General features: G+C 51.4%; 1 protein-coding gene across 1 annotated transcript in view; it reads left to right on the plus strand.

Annotated features, from left to right (window-relative positions):
• LOC131209274 (uncharacterized) overlaps positions 1-21547 on the plus strand; it is a 94041-nt gene that overhangs the window by 11142 nt on the left and 61352 nt on the right. The window contains exon 9 of the mRNA XM_058202301.1: positions 19687-19734. Within this exon, the coding sequence (XP_058058284.1) occupies positions 19687-19734 (48 nt within the window). The remainder of the gene's footprint in view (positions 1-19686; positions 19735-21547) is intronic.

Consider the following 21547-nt stretch of genomic DNA (forward strand, 5'->3'; position numbering starts at 1 on the left):
TAACCGTAAAAACATGCAATTCGAGCCAAAGCAAACCACACCCGCCAAACCCCCAGCGATCCTTGGGGAACCCCAGGATTTTTCTTTCTTTTTTAAATACACCAATGCCCCGCTGGCCGCTAGCACTGTGAGTGGGCGAAATAAGTGAAAAGTGCGGCAAACCCTGAACCCGGATCCCGCAGGCCATAAATGATGAAGGTTGGCAGCAGGACGACGGCGACGACGTGCTTGGCGTACGATTTCCCGGGATCGATCGAGGTGAACCGGGGGGAACCGGTGGGGGGGGTGGAAAATTCAGCAAACGTGCCAACTTCGTGGCCGGGGCCATTCGTCGTCGTCGTCAGCGAAGCAGGACAAACACGGATGGATGCAGGATTGATTCGATGGCGCCGATTGGAAATGGAATTGGAATTTAATGGAATTGATCATTGCCTAATGAATTCCGAATGCTTTCTGCCCCGGGGCGGGCCCGGGGTGTGTGACTTACTGGACAAAGTACTGAGCTCTGTCAGCTTACGTGTAAAAAGCGTGACTGGGCCACTGATAAAAACGGAACCCCTTTTAAGGGTGTCCCCAGATTTCCTTTTTTGTTATTATCCATCAAAAGACGCCAGCATCGAAAGTGTCCCGGCTAAGGGGCCGTGGGCGATGCCCCTTCCCTTTCTACGGTCAATTCCAAACAGGAGATGGCGTAGCCCAGCAAAAAACGCAAAAGAAAAGCAGAAAGGATAATGAACAACAACGACGACGAAAAAAAGCGAAGCCTCTCGCAACCTTGATGCTGGTGGCCGTGCAACCTTGGTGCTAGAGAAAGTGTCCTCAGTGACCAAAATCGCACCCCGCAAAGATTGATGATGAATAAATCATCAACCCCCGGGGGGCGGGTTGGCGGGTCCGTATCCGGAGCGTGGATCCTTTGGCGCGGTCGCCAATCAAGGTGGTTTTCCGTGCCATTACCAGCCATTCTTAGCATTCATCGAGCGGCACCTTTCGGTCTCGCTCGAGTAGGTGCACCCATTTTGTTTGTGTTGCGTTGTTTGCGTTGTTTTCCACCCATCGATTTGGCCAACTTTCGGGCCGAACGAACGGGTAGAGTGCGAACAGTGCTCTAGCTCCGTTTCCGATGCCAAGCCCTCCAGAGCGAGCCCGAAAACGTAATGATGTCATTGGTTCGGTGCCGACCGTAACCGTAAATTCTTGGCTAACCTATTTCTCATTCGTACGACGCGCCACCGGGCGCCTCCATCGGACCGTCCAAGATTTCATGGCCACAGGAGTATTTGGCCGCTGCCGACTGCGCCAGTCTTAAGTTTAATGTGTTTCTCTCTCGGGCCGCGCCAAGTGAAAGTGCTTTGATTGCTTTCGCCCGGTCCGCGTCCGGCTCGGCACACTTTCGGCCGGCGGTGAGTGTCGGCGAAAACACGTAAACGAAATTTAATGATCCCGAAAAGATTACGGGCGGGCGCCAGCGCGTCAGTAGTGGACATAAAACCGGAAAACCCGTCACCACGAGTGTGTCCGGGTGAGCATTGTCCGCCCGGGTCCGCCGCCGGAAGTTGGTCAGACTTTCACCGTGCGACACACCGTCCCGTGTTGTGCATTAACCTTCCGCTGCAGAGAGGGGTGCAATGAACCACGACGCATCCAATCTCGTCGCAACGGATGGGTCACCGGGTTTTTTTTTTATGCGATTTCAACGAGCGGCCCAGACGGGCCCGGCCGCCAGCCAGCTATCAGCAGGACACCGACCGGCCCAGAATTTACGGTCCGTCCGTCCGTTTAATTAGATAAAAAACAAGGTCCTCCACAAGGACCTTGATTGCAGCGGAAAGCTTGAGAGCCTCTGAGCCCCAGAGGCCGAGAGGCAAGCCGAGTCCACCGCCCAAAAGCGTGCCGGAAATTGTGTTTTCCGCTTGGTTAAAAACTTTCACTTCCACTCGGCTTTTTTTTTGGGCGGTTGTTCCGCATTCTTTGTCGTCGGTGTTTTTTCCAGGTCCTGTTAGCGTTTTTTTTTTTTTTTGCTGGAGCAAGTGGCTTGAAGTGGACTGTGTCTGTCCTCGGGTGAGTTTGAAGAGGACGAAAAAAAAAAACAGGCAAATGGCAAAAACTCCTGCGCTCAAACGAAGGCGAAACTTTGAGCGGAACGAACTACCGATGCTGCTTCCGAAGCCGACGAAGTTGCAGAAACAGATTCGATTAACTAACGCCCGGTCACTAGTAACCCAGTAGCCCAGTTCCCGCCCCGAAGGGAGCATAAAAACCTTGCCTTGGTTCGGGCCAGAAATTGCATCTCGCCGATGACAAATCTCATCTAAGGAGTAAAGTCGAATGATTTGTAAATTTTTAATACCCACACAAAAGGCCATCAAAAGCCCAGCCTCTTGACATGACGAAGGGAAAAATGGATCCGACCCGCGCCAGCTGTTTAGTGTTCGTACTCAACCTACATTGCCTGACGGCCTGGCTCTTCTTTGGGTCTTTGGGACACTCGCAACAACACACGCCGCCCGCACGGAACCACGCTTTCCCTATCCCGGCCCCGGGGATGAGGTGCCACTCGGTGACAGGACGCAAAGCACAAACATCAAAGCCGGCCCTGTGGGGTGGGCTGGCAGTCAAGAGGTCTTCGTCGAAAGATGAAGCCGGGAACCGGGCGAGATAGATCACGGCAACAGGCGCCCGGCCTCGGTGTGTTAGGTTTCCGGTCGATGGAGGCGCCTGGTGTTCCTGGTGCAACGCACACGTGGCCGTCACACCATCTGCTTTATGTGGCGCCCCTCTCACCACCCTAGCAGGGTACACAGTCGGAGGGTTCGTATTACGCATTGATGAAGACAAATGGCACCATGTAAGGATCACTTACGCTGCGGCGTCGCAACGCCTTGCATAGGCCATTTCCCTTCGAGGGGTGGCACCTAATTGAACATCACTCATTTAATGTGTGTGTGCGTGTGCGGGGCCGAAACGGCTAGGCTAAAAGGGCGACCCCGACAGGGCCGGCAGGACGAAACATAAATAAAAGATTGAGATGGAGCGCGCGCAGTGTGTAAAACACGGCGCGGACCACTAAATACTGCTGACGAACGATGATCTCCTATCGCGCCGCGCCACCCGGTGGTGCTTTCAGCAAATGATACATTACTTTTATTTCTCGTCTCGAGCCCCCCCCCGAACTGAACCGTCGTTTTATTTCTCAATCGTCAAAAAGCAATCATTCTCGAGTTGAGACGGCCGACGAAGCAACAAAAACCTCGTGGAGCAATCCGTGAAAGTCCATGAATCCCCAGGGTGGGTTCCCGGTGACAGCGGCCGCCGTCGACCGCGATTGGTAATTTACTGAAATCGAACTCTAAGGCACTCCGCAGGCAAGCAGGACTTCCTGCGAAGGGTGGGTACCCCAAGAGCCAGGGGGACCGACAGTCGAAAACAGTAATGTAAACATAAAAATCATCTCTGCCCGTTGGTGGTGTCCCTTTTTCGGAGGGCCCTCGACAGGGCAAACATCAATCGCAAGATGGATTTTATGTGCTCTCTCTCTCTCTCTCCCGGTCGCGCGTAATCCGTCGATGGCGATGGTCCCGGGCTTTGGAATTGAATCCGGGACCGGGACGAATGATTTACCATCGCCCTGAGCTCGCGTGCGGCGCGCGTCCGTTTGAGTAATCGATCGTATTTAGATTCCAATTTCGTCCTCCGGCCCCCCGCAAGATGGGAGGCCGCTTAATGGGACGATCGACCGAAACCACCGAGCCAGAGAACGAAAGAAAAAAAAAACGGGACGGAACCCAGAATCACTGTGTTTTGCCAAAGCTGTTGCTTTCTCCCGTGCCGCCACGCTCTCTGCCCCAGTTCCGACCGTTTTTCTTCGATTCACCACCCCACGGGGGGGGGGGTGTCCTGGAGCACTTGCTGCACTTACTGACGCTGACGCCGCCGGCGATCAACAGTGAAAAACATCGTAAATCGTGAGTCGTCGCGTCGGCTGCCTCGCAGCGAGGCTTCGCTCTTCGCCATCCATTCTCCGGAAAACCCATTTAGCCCGCCGATGATCCGGCGGGCGGAAGGGTGGGCCCAGACGGGCGACGGCGATTGAACGACGGCGTTTTATTGCACCAAAAAGCGGGTGGCCCAGAATTAATGCCCAGTGCCATTTGCAGGCGCCGCCCGGGCCGGGCCGGGCTAAAGTGGGATCATCCGTTCCCGGGCGCTGATGAAGTGTGAGGGGGAACCCCTCGGAGTGTAACCTGGATGCGGCGGGAACCTGGGTGACATCCTTTGGCTCCGCGATTCGTTATTGCTCCGAATCAACGGGTGCGCAACGTGGGAAAGCAACAAAAAATCACGCATCGATCGATGTGAGGTGGCGACCGGTGTTTGGTAAATTACTTGCTGGCCCACTGCGACGCGAACATGCGCTTTCGAAGGTGGCGAATGGGACCTCCCTGTTTGTTTTTTGCTTTTGGAATTTGCAAAAATAATTCCAGCTGACCAGCGGGTTGTTAGAAATCCTCCAAAGACGCCATTTTTATCGCTATCATCGATAGAAAGATACACAGCGCCGCCCCCGAACAGAATCGGACCGGGGAAAACTCATTCCGTCCACTCCACCAGCACTCAAGCCCGCCCCGCGCCGAATGTAGCAACAGCTTCAGCCCCCGAGTGGGAGCGAAATTTGAGTTGCAAGCTACAAAAACAACACGCAACCCTCGTAACTTCCCAGCCCCCTCCCTGTGGATGCGATCGGCACTGATAAGAAGTTTCCACCCGCTCGCCTGGCACGAAAACTCGGAAAAGCGCCCGCGACAGCAGCAGCAACAGCTCGCTCGCCCCAAATCTGCCACCTGTGAACGAACGGCGCGTAGTGAGCAGCTTCCAGTGAGCTGAGCGAGCGGCGCTCAGCTCGCGCCCTCGATTCTCGCTCTCGCTCACTGGCGGGCTCTCACGCGGGCACCGTGTCGTTTCGCAGGAGCGTTGAACTTTCGGCCACTTTTGGGCGCCCCACTCGCCCTTCACTCGGGTCCGGATCGGCCATCCGTCCCGGTCGCACCAACGCCCAGCCCAGCGGTCGGTTTTGTTGATTGACTGGAAGTGTGTTACTTGTTGGACTTTCCAGTGGCGAGCTGATTGGTGAGAAGAGAGATCACCCGTCGTCGTCGGGTGTGCGACCATGGCAACAGCACAGGCACACCCCGTCTCGCTCACACGGCGACGGCGTGAGCGTACCTGCGGAAAGCGCCTCCTCGGAAAAGTGGAAAATCCCGTTTTTTTTTCTTGTTATTGAGCTGTGCCATTCCGTCGCGGCACTTCGGAGCACGGGCTGGCGCTCGGAGCGCTCGGAGCGCGTGGCACGAATTGTGCTGGGTGAGGGTTGCTGGGGGGCTACTGGGAGGCTGCCGAGAGCAGCCCTGGTGTGGCGTTTCTTCAGCGAGCCACGACCGCGCGGCCGGTTCAGTTATCTCTGAGACGCCCGCCGATACGGAAGCATAGCGCGCGACGACAACCACACCCACCATCATCTTTCGAGCCCCGTGCACGACGACGACGAACGACCGCCACAGTGAGTCTCCTCATATGTGTGCGTGCGGCACGCTTTTACGCAACAATTTACGGTGAACGCCACACGCAACCCCGGACAGTGTTGTTACCCTGGCGAGCCTGTTTAACAACCACCGTGTGTGGTGGGGGGGAAAATTCGTCACCCACGGGGCGCTAGTGATGTGACAAAAGGCTGCTGATGGCCGAACAGCTGGAACCAATTTCGCCCACCCCCGACGCTCTGTCGCCCAGTGTGTGGAAAAGGAAAATTGTTGCCCGTAATTGTTGCTGCCCCGAACACGAACTCCCTGCCAGTGTGTAAACAAGTGTGCACGGCTCGTACCGCACAGAGACCCGTCCTGGCACGGGTCCTGGTCAAGGTCCTTCCATTCGTGAACGCGAAAGACGAACGAAAGTTCCCGGAAAAGAAAAGTCCACAGTGACACAGTGAGCGAGGTGGAAAACATAGTTGAGGACTCTGAGTGTGCGTGCGTGGGGGATGTGTGGCCAGTGGGCCATCCTGTGCCTCCGTTTTCTTTTGCCCCCCACGGAGGGTAAACAGAGTGCGACACTTTAGCGACAGTGCACATCATCGCACACGCACTCTCTCGGCACTGTCTATTGTTTATGTTGCGAAACACTCGGACTCGGCGATGGTCCACGTTCTAGGCGAGGGTCGCGTGCAAATACACGACTGTCGCAAATAAGGCGCTAACTTTTGCGCTGCTAACGGAAAGTTTTTAGTCCCGTTTTTTGCTTTGCTGTTTTTGCTCTTGCCATTCGTTCGTTGGGGCAAACAATTCGCTTTTGCGTTGTGCAACTCGCATTAAAACGCGCGAAAGTTTTTCCACCCTCGCAGGAAAACAAATAGGTGGCCTATAAACCTATATGGCGGGGGATGCTTTTTTCCCCCAAAAAGCTTCATTTGTGGTTCGGGATTTTCCGATATTTTTTCTTTCAAAATGGAGTGCGATTTGTTGCCCTCGCACACCGAAGGGAACGTATTAGTATTAGATGCCCAGTGCTGGAAAATTGTTTATCTTCTTTAAGCAAACACTCTTCCCGGGCACGTGCATCGAATTGACAGTTTTCAACCATTTTTGTTTTCAATCAAGTCCGCTGTCGGTGACAGGCACAGGATAGTAGGCCACGGTGTTGCACGGCTGTCAGTAACACGCGACCACTAATCGCGCGCAGTGGGCGTTCTAATCGCTTAGTAAGTGTTTATGTTTTAGGCGGCAAGAAAAAGAAACGAACTAACGGAACGGAAGAAGAGCCAGCGAACTGACCCCGTGACCGCGCGCGCTTACCGGGAGTTACTTGTTAGCCAGGCCGAACAGTGTTACAAACCACCCTGTGGGGCGGTGGGAGAGTGAGCAGAGTGTCCTTTAAACCATTAACCAGTGGCCCTCGGTGCCAGTGGCCGCCCCGGGTCGAAAGTGTCACTTTCAGTCGACTTCAGGCCACGTCGCCAGCCAGTTCGCCAGCCGGTCCGTCCGCGGTCCGAAGCCCAAATGGTAAGCCCACGGGGACCACCGAGCAGGTACGTTTCGTAAGTTTCATCACGTGGGTCGCCCGTCTGTCAGGGGTCCATGCCCGTCAGATCGGCTCGTAAATGCGGTGTGGCCGGATATTATGCGCCTGTCAATTTTGCCAACATTAATAACGGGACCAAGAATCAGATAAATGATTTTTCATTATGCTTGCGCAGCTTGCTTCGATTCTGTAAAGGAACGAAGGCTCATTAAAAGGTTACAGCGTTATGACCGTTACCAGCGTTACGATTTAAAGATTTCACTTAATTAAAATTCATTTCCCAAAAGAATATCGACGATTCTCAGGAATGGACAAGGTTTCGTGCCCCGCGTCTCACCTATCCTTGGATGGAGTCCCGTCCTGCCCCCCATGGTCATAATAATCTGGCGTGAATGTTGTCACCGAGGCTGACAAGGCTCTGCCATCCGTCCGTAAATTGGCCGCCAATTGAATAATCAGCAAAAATCCGATGCCGATGATGATACCGAAAGTTGATTGAGCCCGTGCCAAGTTATGCCAGGACCATGATCCCATGGAGTTGCGGCCCAAGGCAACGAGGTGTTGCCTCGAGGTGGTGCTCCCAAAGAAACATCCCGCGTCCTATATTCTAACACAAATCATTGATTGGAACTTGGATCCGGAAACTCGTTAGCGCCCCTGTGCTGTGTGCGTGTACCTGTGGAACGGTTCCTTTTACTCGCCAATTTGTGCTGGTCCGTTTTTTTGTGGTTCTGTCGTTGCCCTTCGATTGCTTTCCGGTGTTCGCTGTTTCGATACCGCCACTACAGGGTGACCATTTTAAAGGGCATCGCGATTCAATCCTGTATCTTTAACATTCGTTGTCACATCGACCGCGTTGGAAGCGTCATTTTAGTACAATTTTAGCGATGGAAGTTGTCTTAGCATGTCTGACGTGCCACATTTTTCCTCACATTGAGGCGTAACTAAAAAGAATCGATGGCTTACTCGATCGATCGATGCTACTGAAAACCCTCAATTAATCCAAAAGCGCAGTCTTTTTACGATCAAACAGTTACTGTATGATGCGATATTTGCGCGAATGATGAAGCTACGGTGACCGTCTCAACGACGAGCGTTATCAGGCCACGGATAACGGATTTTATGATTCTAATTGTTCTTGGAAATGGCATAGACGACTACATGGTTCCAACAAGGCGCCACCATATGTAGCTAGACCAACAATCAATTTATTGCACTCATTGTTCCTTGGAAAGACTGTTATTGGAAACCCGCAAGGCATACGCCAAGGACTCTAGCGGTCCTCAAGACCAATATTGGCAAAAGTGATGGAAAACGCCGAAAAAAGGGCACATTTGGTTAGCAAGGCCAGAGGTGATCGGGATTGCGGGATATCCTTTTGAAAAAGTGATTGAAAAAATTCTTCTTGAACCCAGAAAAAGATATTGTATATTTTTGATTTAGAAACAAATGTTTACAATGACCCACCCTGTACACATGTTCGGATACCTGTGGCCCATTTGGAGCGAGTCGGTGTTCGGTGCGCTTTATTAAAGCTTCATGACTTGACTTCCCCAACCTTGTGTATTGTTTGCTGTCGTTCGGAATATAAAAATAAGCCCCACCACACACCGAGGGTCCTGACACGGCCGGATAGTTTCGTCGGGAAATAGGAAACCCTCGATGCTGTTGAAATCCTGTCCCACGGATCCCCCGCGGCTCAGGACCCGCGATGTCATCCGAGAACCACGCAAACATTGTCCCTGGCCCTGGGCGGGTGTTTTCGAAGATGCTCGGTGCGCTCCTCGGTCCGAGGAACCGGTCCTTCGGACCAAATGTCTTCCATCATTAGCCCACCGGGGCTGATCGTGTCCAGAAATGGCCAGCATGTTTGCATCACTCTGTCACTTGTCGGGCGGGCCTCCCCCCCTACTTCCCGCAACATATCGACGACACCGCACCCGAGATCGGTCTCACTCGGCGCAAACCCGCCGATGCAAACACCGGACCGATCCATCATCATCATCATCATGGTCATCATCGCGTTCGATTCATGTTTCTGTGTATGGCCAGTGTAGGGGTGACAGAAAAAGCCCTGGCACCGCTGTCCCAGGTCTGGCCGCGGACAGGCGGCCGATGAAAACAGCATAATCACCACAGCCCGCATGCCCGAACCGCCCGGGCTGAGCTGGGGTCAAAAGATAACAAGACGAAAAGCCCTTCCCCGGCCCGGCGCAATTTGAACACGTGGTGTGGCGGACGCGACCGAGCTAATGGCCAGTTGAGACGGGAGGGGGCTCTGAAGTGGGCGCCGACCGGGAGCATAAACAGCGTACATCGTCGGCCACAAGATAGTCCTAGTGCTAGTGGTTTGAATAATGGGCCGCATTATAACGAGCGAGGGGCCTTCGATGGGCGCCACGCAACATTGTGGGCCCCGTGGCGTCTTGGGTGGGGCGTGGCGGGACAATCGCAAACCCATCTCAAGCCGAGCCCCCCTCCCGGGCGGGGCTCGCCCGCCGATAATGATGTGTGTTGTGTGGCCGTCGGTGGTCATCACCTCGCTTCGTTTGGACATCGGCAGCGTTCCTAGTGCGACCTTACCTACCCGGAGTGTCCTGTGTGGCCGGATCTGGGCGTGGAAAAAAGGATAAAAAAGGATGATCCGCCGTTCGGTGGGCGGTGGGCCATTTCTTGACCGCCTGTCATTAGTAATCGTTAGTATCCTTGGATCGGTCCCGGCTCGTATGTAAGGGGCCACAGCCACCGATTCGTGCTCATTTAACTTGAGCCGGCTTTTTGCCTCGCTCGACCTTCGTCGCGCGCGTCTCTCGTGGCCGCCGGATTTATTGGCCAAGGCGATGGGGATGTGTCGGGATATAAGCTGATGAATGTTAATTGTATCCTATTTCGCTTCTTCGTCCCATTCTGGGGAACGGTGGTCGTTAGACGACGGTCAGATCATGGCTCTGTTGGGGTGCGCCTTCCGATGCTGTCCTCCTTTTTTTTTCTCGCAGGATCGGACTGGGCCGTATTTATTCCGATTTCTTTTTCCGCTGGCTTTGGTGGCCTCAGATGGGAAGCCGGATTGGATCGGCTTCGGGAATAAATATTCCGCTTTCTTCGCTCAGCTCACCCCATGACTAATCGGTTAATGGTGCCGAAAAGGGCTTTGCCGGGCCCCCACCAGGTCGAGGTGTCGTTACGCGCAACTACTACTAATCGATTGGATCATTTCTTTTTTTTAAGCTCCCGCACGTTGGACAAATTACAAACCCTGTAACGATCTGTTTCAAGCACTTGTTGGCAGCCCTTGCCCCCAATCCGCTTCAGAAAAATGGAAGGATCAACCGGCGCCAGGTGGCTTGGCCGCAAAGTTCGAAGACCGATATTTTTAGCCAAACGAACGGCAATTATGGCTTAGGTCCGTTACGTGTCCACCGGCGGCCTGTTAGACGTGAAGCACCCAAAACACCGTCAAAAAACTGTCGAACCCTCTTCTAGCCATCGAGCTATCTGCGAGCGAGCTGCAGTTTTCACTTTCTTCCGGGCACCCCCTGTTTCGTTGACGTCCGACAGCTGGCGCAAGGGGGCCGGGTCCCTTTTTGCTGCCTCCCAGGAAAGGGTAGACGGTAGCCACGTCGCTTGTATTGAGTTATATTTTTAGGCTGAAGCGACACGATATCAGGAAGGGCCGGGGACGGCCGGGGGTCTTGGGATTCGATGGATTTTGGGGTGTTATCTTTAACGAGCGGCCCCAAACGCGGCGAGATCGGAGGCCCCCATTTTATAATACCCGTGAAATGGGAAATTGTTCAATGAATTAGAAGGGAGATTAAAATTTCACCTTCCTGCCACACAGCAGCGACCCCCCGGAAACGGAAACTGCGAACGTTGAACCATCGATCTTGGTCCAGAAATGGACTCAGCGTTCGGGCGTGAAAAAGGATAAAGGATATTACTTTTCCCGCTAATACCCGCCCGCGGAGTTTCGCGTTGGCGTTTGCGTTCACCGATCGTCGAGAGATTACTCCCTCGCTCCCGCCCCCCTCCGATCGACTTCCGAGGACCGCCATTACAAAATGGACCGGATTTTCATACAGAAAAAGTGACTGACACAGATCTGTCACAACGACGACAGCTGGGATGGACCCGCCTTGCGACCATCTTTTCCATCACCCGAATTCGCGCTTTCACCGCGGGTTTTCCCGTTACCCGATCTCAATCGGTTCTGGGAAGAAAACGGAACCGCGGGAAGAAACTCAAAACCTCGCCACCCCAACAAAGGATCACAAAACAGTCCGAGCGAAGGGTGGGTGCGATCGGTGCCGCGGGGATCCCATTTCCGGTGCCTCACGGAACGGAAGTGTATCTTGCGGGTAGGCGAAGGCGGGAAACAGAGTAAAACAGATACAACCCGTGCGCGGGATGGAACCACCCGGCTCGAGTGATGAAGGAAAGCAGCGATTGAAAACGTGTCACCCTGTGCGGTCGTGTGTATGTGTGCTCTGTATGTGTGTGTGGTGCCAGCCGTTTGTTTACGATTTTTTGTGTTATTCGCCTCTCGGGGTTCGGACTTGCTTTTACACGGAGTTACGGGGAGCCAATCGAAACCCTTAACCGACAACCGTGTTTCGGATGGGCAAGGACACCGGGCAAGGACCATCGCGCGCACGTACGTACGCGGGGAAGGACATCGCACGACGGGCGCGCGCGATGTCACGTCCCACGGTCGTTCCGATCCGGAATCCGTTTTTCGGGCACCGGCGTCCGGGTTTTTTTGTATTGCGTTCTTTCTGCTAGTGGCAGGTTGTGGCAGGTTTTATCACTCACACGGCCTGGCACCGCCTGGTCGTGGTGCGTGTTGCATGGCGTGACACAAAAACCGCGGAACAGGCACAAAACTTCATTTCGCCAGCCGCGCGTATCGAGCGAACGATCGATCCTTACGACCCCGACGGCGATGGATGAGCCTCGGGTAACACAGAATGTTGTAAAACTAAACCTGAGCGAAACAAAAAAGGGCAGGAACAAACCTAAACCGAGCAAGGAATGTGTGTGCTTCGGTGCCGGGCTGAAAGATGTTCTTCGGGAGGCGCCCGTTCGAATATCTTGACGAGTTTCCGTGTTGGCCTTGGGCTGGGGTGGACCGCTGGGCGCAAGGCGCTTGATCTGGGCACAAAGTTTTACTTTTCAAGCACGCTGCACTTTCTCGTACCGTGGATGGTCGGAGCTCTAAACGCTTAACACAAACACGATTAATAAAACCCCGTTCGAAGTGGTGCTGCAAATTGTTCCAGCGCACAACGCGCGACGATACTTAACGGGTACTTAACGCAGACCTTCGGTAGATTGGACAGCCTTCGAAAATTCAACTAAAGTAGAAGGGTACAGTTACAAACGCCTAGAGAAGGCCGCTGTGTGCCAGGCTGCTCATTATAATATAGTGTTTGGATTGTTCCGATTGCTTGACTTTTGAAACGTCAAACTCCATTCTGGATAGTGTAAGTATTCAGTAAAAACTTTGACATTTACGAAATGGCACACTATACACTTGCAGAGAGTTGCTGTGTCTTCAACTCAAACAGTATAAAATTTGGAAATCTCACTTAATTGAAACTCATTTCCACCACGGTGGGTAAGCAAAATTGTCGAACTTGGGGTTCGAAAAGCAAACACGCCGTGCAAGAGAAGCCAAGCCATCCACAAAGAGTGATTGGTGCGAATTTTGGCCTGGCTCTTTTAGCAACCTTTCAAACAAATGTTCAAGCATCGAAAAATATTTGGCCATTTTCTTATGATAAGCAAATGAAATTCCAATTTTTTAAATGTACCACCCTATATTTTTGGAGCTATTTGGAGCTGCCGTTACTGAATTTGAGCGGTGCGAAACAACGTTTATTGGAAGTTTGAAGATTGTTTGGTAATTAAATGCAATACAATTAAGGTGAGAAACGCACGCGAAGAATTCAGAAGAATTTATTTTGTTTCTCAATTTTTAAAATGGCAAAATGCTCAGAATATTACAAACTAACCGGTAAAGGACGTCGCATGATCATAAAAATGAATTTTTGACCAACGATGTTGCAAAACTATACGACAAAAGCATCACTCGGACAAATAGTCCAGTAAAAAATCAACTTCAAAACGAGTTGGTTCTGGTTCAACTTCTAAGGCTAATTTGTAAACGGAAATGGTATTTCACCATCGGTATTCTTTGGCCATGGCATAAATGAATGGCATCCCTTATCATTGCGTAACATAAAACTTATAAATTGGAGGCGTTTCCTGATCGTGCTGACCCGAAAGCTAACCAAAACATGACAGAAGTACCTCGGATATGATGATATTAGGGTTCATTAAAACCAGCCAAGGTTGTGATAAAACTCTACTTAGTTTACTACAATCAACTAAACTAATCAAATATTGTCCTGAACTAGACTAAATTTCAATAAATCAAAATCGATTGATATAATCAAGAAATTGTGATGCTTCCGGTTGTAAGGAATCATATATTTTACAAGATTTCTTTAAATATGATAAATAATACGATTGAAAAAACATATGTGGGTAAGCCTGTCAGACCTTCTTTCGGAGAGACACTTGGGCACCTGAGTGGGAACCGAATTATACCTCAAAAGGAGACAGATTAATTGGATCTCTGACACTACACTACTCGAGTGATTGTCAAAAGATCGATTCGTCTCGTCAAAACCAATTTTCCGAGCCACATGTTAACCAACTGTGGCGCCCGAATAGTCGCGGCCGCTAGCAACAATTTACGGTTGTGACTGACGCTGTAAAATAAACGACTTGACATGGCCAATAAATAATAACATACGAAAAACAGATAACGGTCGGGGCCGTCGAGCCCGCGGAGGACTTCCCAACTCTCCGTCGTGGCAAGAGAGAGAGAGAGACAGAGAGGTCGCACATACTTTTCTTGATGAATTCCTCCTGTGCCACGTACTTGCCGCGCTTGCCCTGTCCACCCCGCGGGGGTTTCAGGGTTCGGGAAAATGAGTTTCACCACAACAACAACAGCAACGAAACCTGATGGCTAAAAAGTCGTGTCCCAGCGGGGGAAAAGGAGACAGCGCGCGGGTGGGGAGGGTACGGCACCGAAGCATGACACCACCGCTACAACAACAACAACAACAAGCAACACATCCTCGACATCGTTATCTATCAAACGGAGTCGCTTCTGGGTGGGGCCCGGGATCTCCCCTTGGCTATGTTCTCGTCCCAGCCGTGCCTCGTGCCTCGCAAAAACTACTACACGAGCCGAGGACCCCGGGACGAGGTAATTCAAATCGTGCCTGCACCCCATTTGTTTTTGCGAAACGAACATGCGGCCGAACACCACACGCGTGGCCCGGGGCTGGTTTTAGTTTCGTTTCGGGCAAACTTCTAAATCAATAAAATCACAACCCGTCAGGGGCCAGAGAGGGAGAGGCAGCATACGAGAGATCATAAATCAAATTTTGATCGGCCTGGCGAAGGACACGCCACTAGCGCCCCCCACCGATTCCGAAGTGAGTCCGGTCGGCTCGGTCGAGAATCGAATCGAAAGAAACCTAACCGGGGGAGGCTTACGTGTGTCGGGCAGGAAACCTTCGCCCACCGAAGGATCGCCGACGGCATGACGCCGCGCTACACTACGTGCGCGTAGGAAGGGGTCCGTGGGGCCGGACCCGAAACATGATCGGCGCAACTCATTGTTGTCACTGCGCGGCGGTAGAGATTTATCTTTTTTACACGGAATGAAAAATTAATTTACTGTCCTTAAAAGAAACGGTGCGGACACCTTCCAACAAGATGGCGCCTTCCGGTGTGTGTGGTCCGTGCGTATCCTGGAACCTGCTCTGCGTTAGGGCATGATTCAATAACGCGCTCGCGCTCCTCGTGCATGTGAGCATGATTTCGCAATCTTCTTGCGGAAGCTTGCGCGCTCCGTGCGTGCCCCGTCGCGTGCGCTCGCGTGAATAGTTGATAAATAAATATATTATCGCATACGTGCGGGGCCGAGGGCCGCTGGAATGTGCTACGTCATCGCACGGGTCAGAATTGATTTATCACGCACGAGCCGTGTCGGCTGTGGCCGCCGCCTGCTTTGTAATGGCAGCTGGCTGGGTGGAGATCCTTCGAAATCACACGATGACGCCACAATGATCCGCGCAGATTGATAATATGTAGTCCGCGCCCAACATTCCGCGGTAGCCGCGCCGCGTTGTGGTATGTGAGAATGCGAGTGATTCCGAGCGAGCCCGCCCGGCTATTGATCACTGATTTGGTTCGGACCGTTTCGGTCTGCTGTTTGTGAGCCGTGCATTGTGCTTCGAATGCTAATCCAATTTGTGTGTCATTGTTCCGTGGAACAATACTGAAGGGGCGGCGAACAATTTATCATCGCGTACCAATGTTCATTGCAAACTTCGGCTCGGTTTGCTGGGGTAATTTTCATATTCCTCCATCACATTCCGTTCATTGTTTCATTGTTTTTTCTCGTTACATTGCGCGTCCTTCATGGTTTGTAAACTTTTTTCGAAAGACCGTACAATCTATTATTCGGCCACTAAAACACTGCATGTTACACCTCTTTGAAGTAATCCTGGAATATTATAGTTTTATTGTGGTCTCCACAGTTGGTTTGGTAAATTAAAAAATCAAACTTTAACCATTTGTTAACTATTGGTTTATCTTGCATTACAAAACGCAATAAACGTCAATATCGAGCAAATTCTGAAAAATGACAAAAGATGGCAAAAATGTCATCAGGTGGAGTGGCAAGTGCTTGGGTCGTATCGTGGGGCAAGAGAATAGTTCAACGCAACACAAAGTTTGTTTAATTGTTTTAATATCACATTCTTAATTCAGACAAAATTGCGAAACGATTTGCTATCTTTTTTCTGTTACCAGAAGACACAGCGTTGCATAACTTTAGGCGGATCGCAATGGATCACTGCATGTGCGTTGCATACATCTAGGCGCAATTTGTATACGGTAAGCGGGCAACGGTTTCCTAGCATTCTTCCAACCAAGCTCCAATGCCATCAATCGCGATTCGTGTATTACTTGCTTACTTTGTCATTCGGCAACTTCAAACCCTAAGACTTTGCGGGCTGTTTCGTCGTTCACCACCCTTATGCCATGACCAGCCTACCAGAACCTGGCGAGGCGCATTCGCTGCATGACAGTGAAGCCAAAAACCAGTCTGAGCACTTTCCTCTCGGACGCTGAGATGTGAGCGAAATAGTTTTTCCAGATTGTAGAACTTATACTGATTCAAGTGATGATCGATTTCGATTCTGAACTGGAACGATTCATGTCGATGTGGGATTTAATGCCGATGTAAAGGATTTTTACATTCATAGCCCTATACACCACCTAACAGTAAAGCATTCCAAATGGTAGCCAATAAAACTTGAATGTTACGTTCTGTTTAGGACACGTTCCCTGGGACGATGAAACTCTAGCTCATCAAATCAAACATGAAGTCTAATTCTTCAACTAACAAACCCCATCGTTTTCCGGTTTGCCCCCTAGCCAGGGGCGCGAGCAAACACGCGACAGGGTGCCGAAGGCTGACTTGGACATCAATAATGCAACCCGCCCGAAGGCACCCATTAGGAGGGCCCAATTGAGTGTTATTTAATAGAGAGACCTGAAGGTGCACACACGACCCGCGGTGACACGGTTGAAGTTTCCAATTATTGATGGCCAAAGAAAGCGAAACATCCCGAAAACACTTTGGAATCCCACCGCCGGGAAGCGTGTGACCCCACGGGAACTCCGGAAACGTGCCCCCGGTGGAAACCTTCCAGTCTTGTTGCTTCATATTTAATGATGTAATGTGATTATTGTATGTTTTACATCATGTCACGACGGTGCCCGGCCGGCACCGAAGCCGACGCAGGACACGCAAAGCAAATCACCCACTAAACCCCTCTAATGATGCACATCAGTTCTCCTGGGTCGGCCACCGTATAGCGGATAGTTCATCAAAAATTCCTAAACGCTTTCGCTTCCTCACTCGCTCTCTCTCGCTCGGCCCAAGGCGTGTAATTGGTCATGTTTCCAATTCCCGTGACAAATGATGGCTGTTACTCGGTGTCGGCGAAAGGATACCGAAATGTGGTCCCGAAACGCACCGGGTTATTGGGACCCACCCCCTTTTGCTGGAGGGTGGCCCCCTTCATTCCCGCCACTAAGAAGGAGGGTTTGAGTCGATATCCGAAAACCTGATTAAATATTGATTCGGAAATTGGTCACCGGCATCATCGCATATCGGTTGCGCGACCTGGAAAGCCCCGACACGCGGTGGACCTCGCGGGGACGGAACACGTGGACGGAGCTAATAAATGAGGCAATAGACGGAACGGAACGAAGGCCACCAGCACGCCCCAACATCCGTCCACCCTTGGCCACGGTGACGAGGTTATGAATTTCAATTTTCCAAACTTTGTCGTCGTCACTCGACGTCGTCGTCCTCGTCGTCAGAGTCAGGGTGGACGGTTGGTGGCCCGTATGCGTACGTGGCCGCGGGCCATGTTGTGTGTGCGTCTTTTTTTTGTCTTCCTCTTCCGGCCATTGTTTCCGGTTATCTGTTTTCCACTGCTTCTGTGTTCCCCTAGTGCACCGTTTTTTCCGTGCTTCGGAAGACAAGCCCCACGAATGCGGGAAAAATTGACTTTCGGGTGTGCGTGTGTGAGTGTTTCTATCGATTCAATTTGGTTAAGGACGGGCCGGGTTTGGGTTTGGGGGCCCACCGTTCCGTTCGAGGACTCTTTTTCATTCGTCCTTCGATTCGCGTCGGACGATCATCGCCGTCATCGCCGGCTTGGTGCCCGGGTTCGTTACGAGAAAACAACGAGGCATCGGCCACCCACCCGGAATTCCGGGTGGGTTTCCGGTTGCCGGGTCAATGTTCGAGCGGCGGGTTGGAAAGGGGGGAGGGGGAAAGTAAGCGGCCCCCGGGCGGCCAATCGATGTCGCTTGGTGGATTAAATTAATCGATAAAATGATCCCCCCGAGCTCGGGCTCCAACCATCGCAATGCGCCTCGATCTGCGTCCTAGCTTCGTGTGGGGGCCGCGCCTGCCTATTGTGTGTGTCAAATATTGTTTCTTCGTCCGGTACACAAACACTGCGCCATCTGTAACGTTTCAGAGGCCTTCGTTTTGACGAGCGCAAAGATGTTCGAAAACAAGATACAAAATATGTACAGATCTAAAAGTTGAGACTCGGATTGTTTAAAAAAACAAATGTTTATAACATTGAAATGGAAAATTCAATTTTTTTTCAAAGTATGTCCAAACGCAAGCTGTACAATTCTCCTATCTCTCTGCTAAATCGTGGATTCTCAGACGAAATAATGTTTCGTCTTTTTAAGTAAACTAATTAGTCATAACATTTCGACTTCCTCGTAGGAAACGAAGTGCTTCTCAGCCAATACATGTCCCATCGATGAAAAAGAATGATATTCGAAAGCCAAGAGAAAGAACCAAATCTGGTGAATAACGCGGGGAATGATAGCAGCTCCCATCCAAGTGATTTGATAGTATCCTGAACAAGTTTTGCTTTTTTGGGTCATAGAAGCGCCAGGCCATGGAGCTCCTGGCGCCTCCATTTTGGAAAAGAAATGCGGCAATTTGGTAATTTTAAGATCAATGCATGGTTTAAATTGATCATTTGAGGGGGATCTGAATTAACGTTTTCATCAGGTTGTAGGAGCTTGTGAAGCATTACACCTTTCTGTTCCATCAAAAAGTCCGTGTTTTGGAGTCCTTCGAGGCTTTTGTTTGTTAAGCCAAAATCGACATTTTACAAGTTTTCAAACCTCTGAAAGCACTGTGATCTTTAAAAAACAAGTCCCAACAAGCATTTGGTGCTATTTTGAAGCATTTTTCTTCAAGAGGTAGCAGGGAAATAATAATATCCGCAAAACGTCATTTTCAGGCACGTGGTCTAACCCTTTCAAAGATCTGTTGCAAACTTTTTTTTTTCTACCCAAACTCATTTACTTGATGTCAAAACAAGTTAATATTGCCAAAACAGCAAAACTAAAAGGTCCAAATCGGCATGTAGAGCCATCTTTTTTAACAGTCCGATTCTCAACTTTTATACCGTAAAATACGTGCGAGAAGTAGTACGAGTAGAAAAGTACAAGAAAAATGTTTAGTTAGTTAAGCACTTTCCCTTTTTTCGTTGCCATATTACTTCTTGGCCTGGCAGATTGTTACGAAACGTTGAGGAACGATCATCGGGGACTCACTTGACTAAGTTGGTATTCGCACAACTCCGGCGCTGCCATGAAACGAACCATATGAATGGTGGTGTAGGAATCAATCATCGAAAGTTATCAGACCACAAAACGTGATTAAATTGAGCCACTCAGGGTGTGATGCGGCTTCGTTTGGGACGTCCGACGCAAATCAAACGACGCCAAAAAGGCCCTCTGCATCGCCATTTCACGGAGCACACTTCAAAGGGTTCACAACAACATCTCCCAACGTTTGCCAAATCGCGAGGGAACATCAAAAATAAACTATCAATCGCTGCTAACTCTCCGCCCCGTGTGTTGGTGTTCCTCCTTCTAAGCCCGGTTTCCGTCTTTTCTCTCCCGTTTCGTTCACAGGTAAGCTTCATCGTTTGCACGGAAATTCGCAGCAATCGCAAGATTCAGGTAACATCCTCGTACCCCGACCGGGGTTTTCAATCTCCTGTCCCATCGTCAGCCGCTTGTGTCGGAAGGTTCATCAAAGGCCCCCGGTACCCGGACCATTTTCGATTGTACGCGCCCAGAATCCTTGACAGCGACTTCTGACAGGAGAGTTCATATCTTCGGTAACCCACTGCCAAAAGAACCGGCGACGCTTCTTTTCGCCATTTCTTGAACCCGTCGATTTAAGCTTCTCCGGTGCTTCGATGTTTCGGGTAATCCAGAACGCTTCAATCACAAATCTTACTGACGCGTGTCTGGGGGTCGCTACTGCGGAGTTTTACTGCCGGGTCGTGGCGTGGGGCAGCTGACGACGACTGTAAGCCGCTGACTCCGGCCGTCGATGGAACACGCCAACGAAAACGATACGCCGGAGCCGACCGTTCTCCGTCGACAAGAAAAGCAGTTCTTATCCTCGGCCTTGGCCCGGAGACCAAAGCGGGAACTCACCAAAGAGAGTGAAGCGAAAAGATGAGGAGTTCACACAAGACACGACCCGAGTACTGGAGGAGATTTACTTGATCCCTGTCACATTTATGCGAGATGGGGACCACGGCCACGGCCATTGCTCGGTGGCCCGTGGAGAGCCCCACGTCTGACGTCAGGCGCCCACTAATCCAGTCGCTCCCGCGCGACATTCAGTCACTGTGTGCTCTGCGTCGCTCCGAGATCAGCCACTCGGAGGGGCCACCCTGGAGTTTGCCAGCAACTTTACGACAGCTTAACCTCCACTCGGCTCGGCCGGGATGCAGTCCGGGATTTGTCCGGTGGGGTGTACTTTTTACCTCCCCCCGAAAGCTTTGCGCCAAAGCCATGTCAAATGTGTCGAAGCGTGAGGATAGCCCGCGGTCTTTCTATTTTATTGCCATTACCAGGGCCCAGTAATAAACGGGGGTCGATGTGTAGGTGAGTGAGGTTTTAAAACCTAGAACCCCAGATCCCAGGCGATCCAGGCGGTTCGGTGGCCAAAACTTGGCCAACTTCTAGGATTATCGATAGCTTATCCTGCCGGGACAGAAAACTCGCTGGCTGCAGGGCAGGATGCTGTAGGCCCCCACCGGGTGGGGATTCCAGTCCCCGGGCGAAGTTTTCCCGTAGATTCTGCGTGGGTCAAGCATTTTTGGGCGGAACCCAATATTGGCTCATCAGGTCTTTGTTGTGTGTGCGGAATGAAGGCCACTAGCGAAAGGCGCTAAACGTGCACGAAACCCTGCCCATCGAACGGGAATGTTTCCTGTGGGCAACATATTTTTGTAGAACCCCAAAGTCGACCGCGTGGTCGTCGGTTTCGGGGCTACGATTTTCGCACCCTTCTTGGCCGAACTTATTGGCGAATATTTCGCCCGTTTCCGACCCCAGAGCTGGGGGGGGGTCTGAAGTTGCGAAAGAATGAGACACAAGTTTTCCACATTCCACAGGGGTCAGCAAGTTTGCCCATCGGTGGTGTCCGTTACGGAACCCTGCCAGTTGTTTCCCTGTTTTTTATGGACCCCAAAAATCCTGGCTGATGAGAAATCTGCCGGGAAGTAGCGTTTCCGGCGATGCTTCCTTTCGCCGGCATTCCAATTGTGTTTGTGTGTGGGCAGGTTTTCACTTTTTTGGGGGCCGACTATACTGGCCGTTCCAACAACGCTCTCCGACTCTCGGACTCACTAGATGAGCCGCGGACACCGGAAAATGCTCGGTCAAGGATCCACGCAGGAAAAAACAAATCCCGGTAGCGATAATTGCCCCTGCTGCGGTGGGACTCGTCAACCGGCCTGACCACCCAGGACCT

The sequence above is a fragment of the Anopheles bellator genome, chromosome 2 (assembly GCF_943735745.2).
Source record: "Anopheles bellator chromosome 2, idAnoBellAS_SP24_06.2, whole genome shotgun sequence".
Taxonomy (NCBI): domain Eukaryota; kingdom Metazoa; phylum Arthropoda; class Insecta; order Diptera; family Culicidae; genus Anopheles; species Anopheles bellator.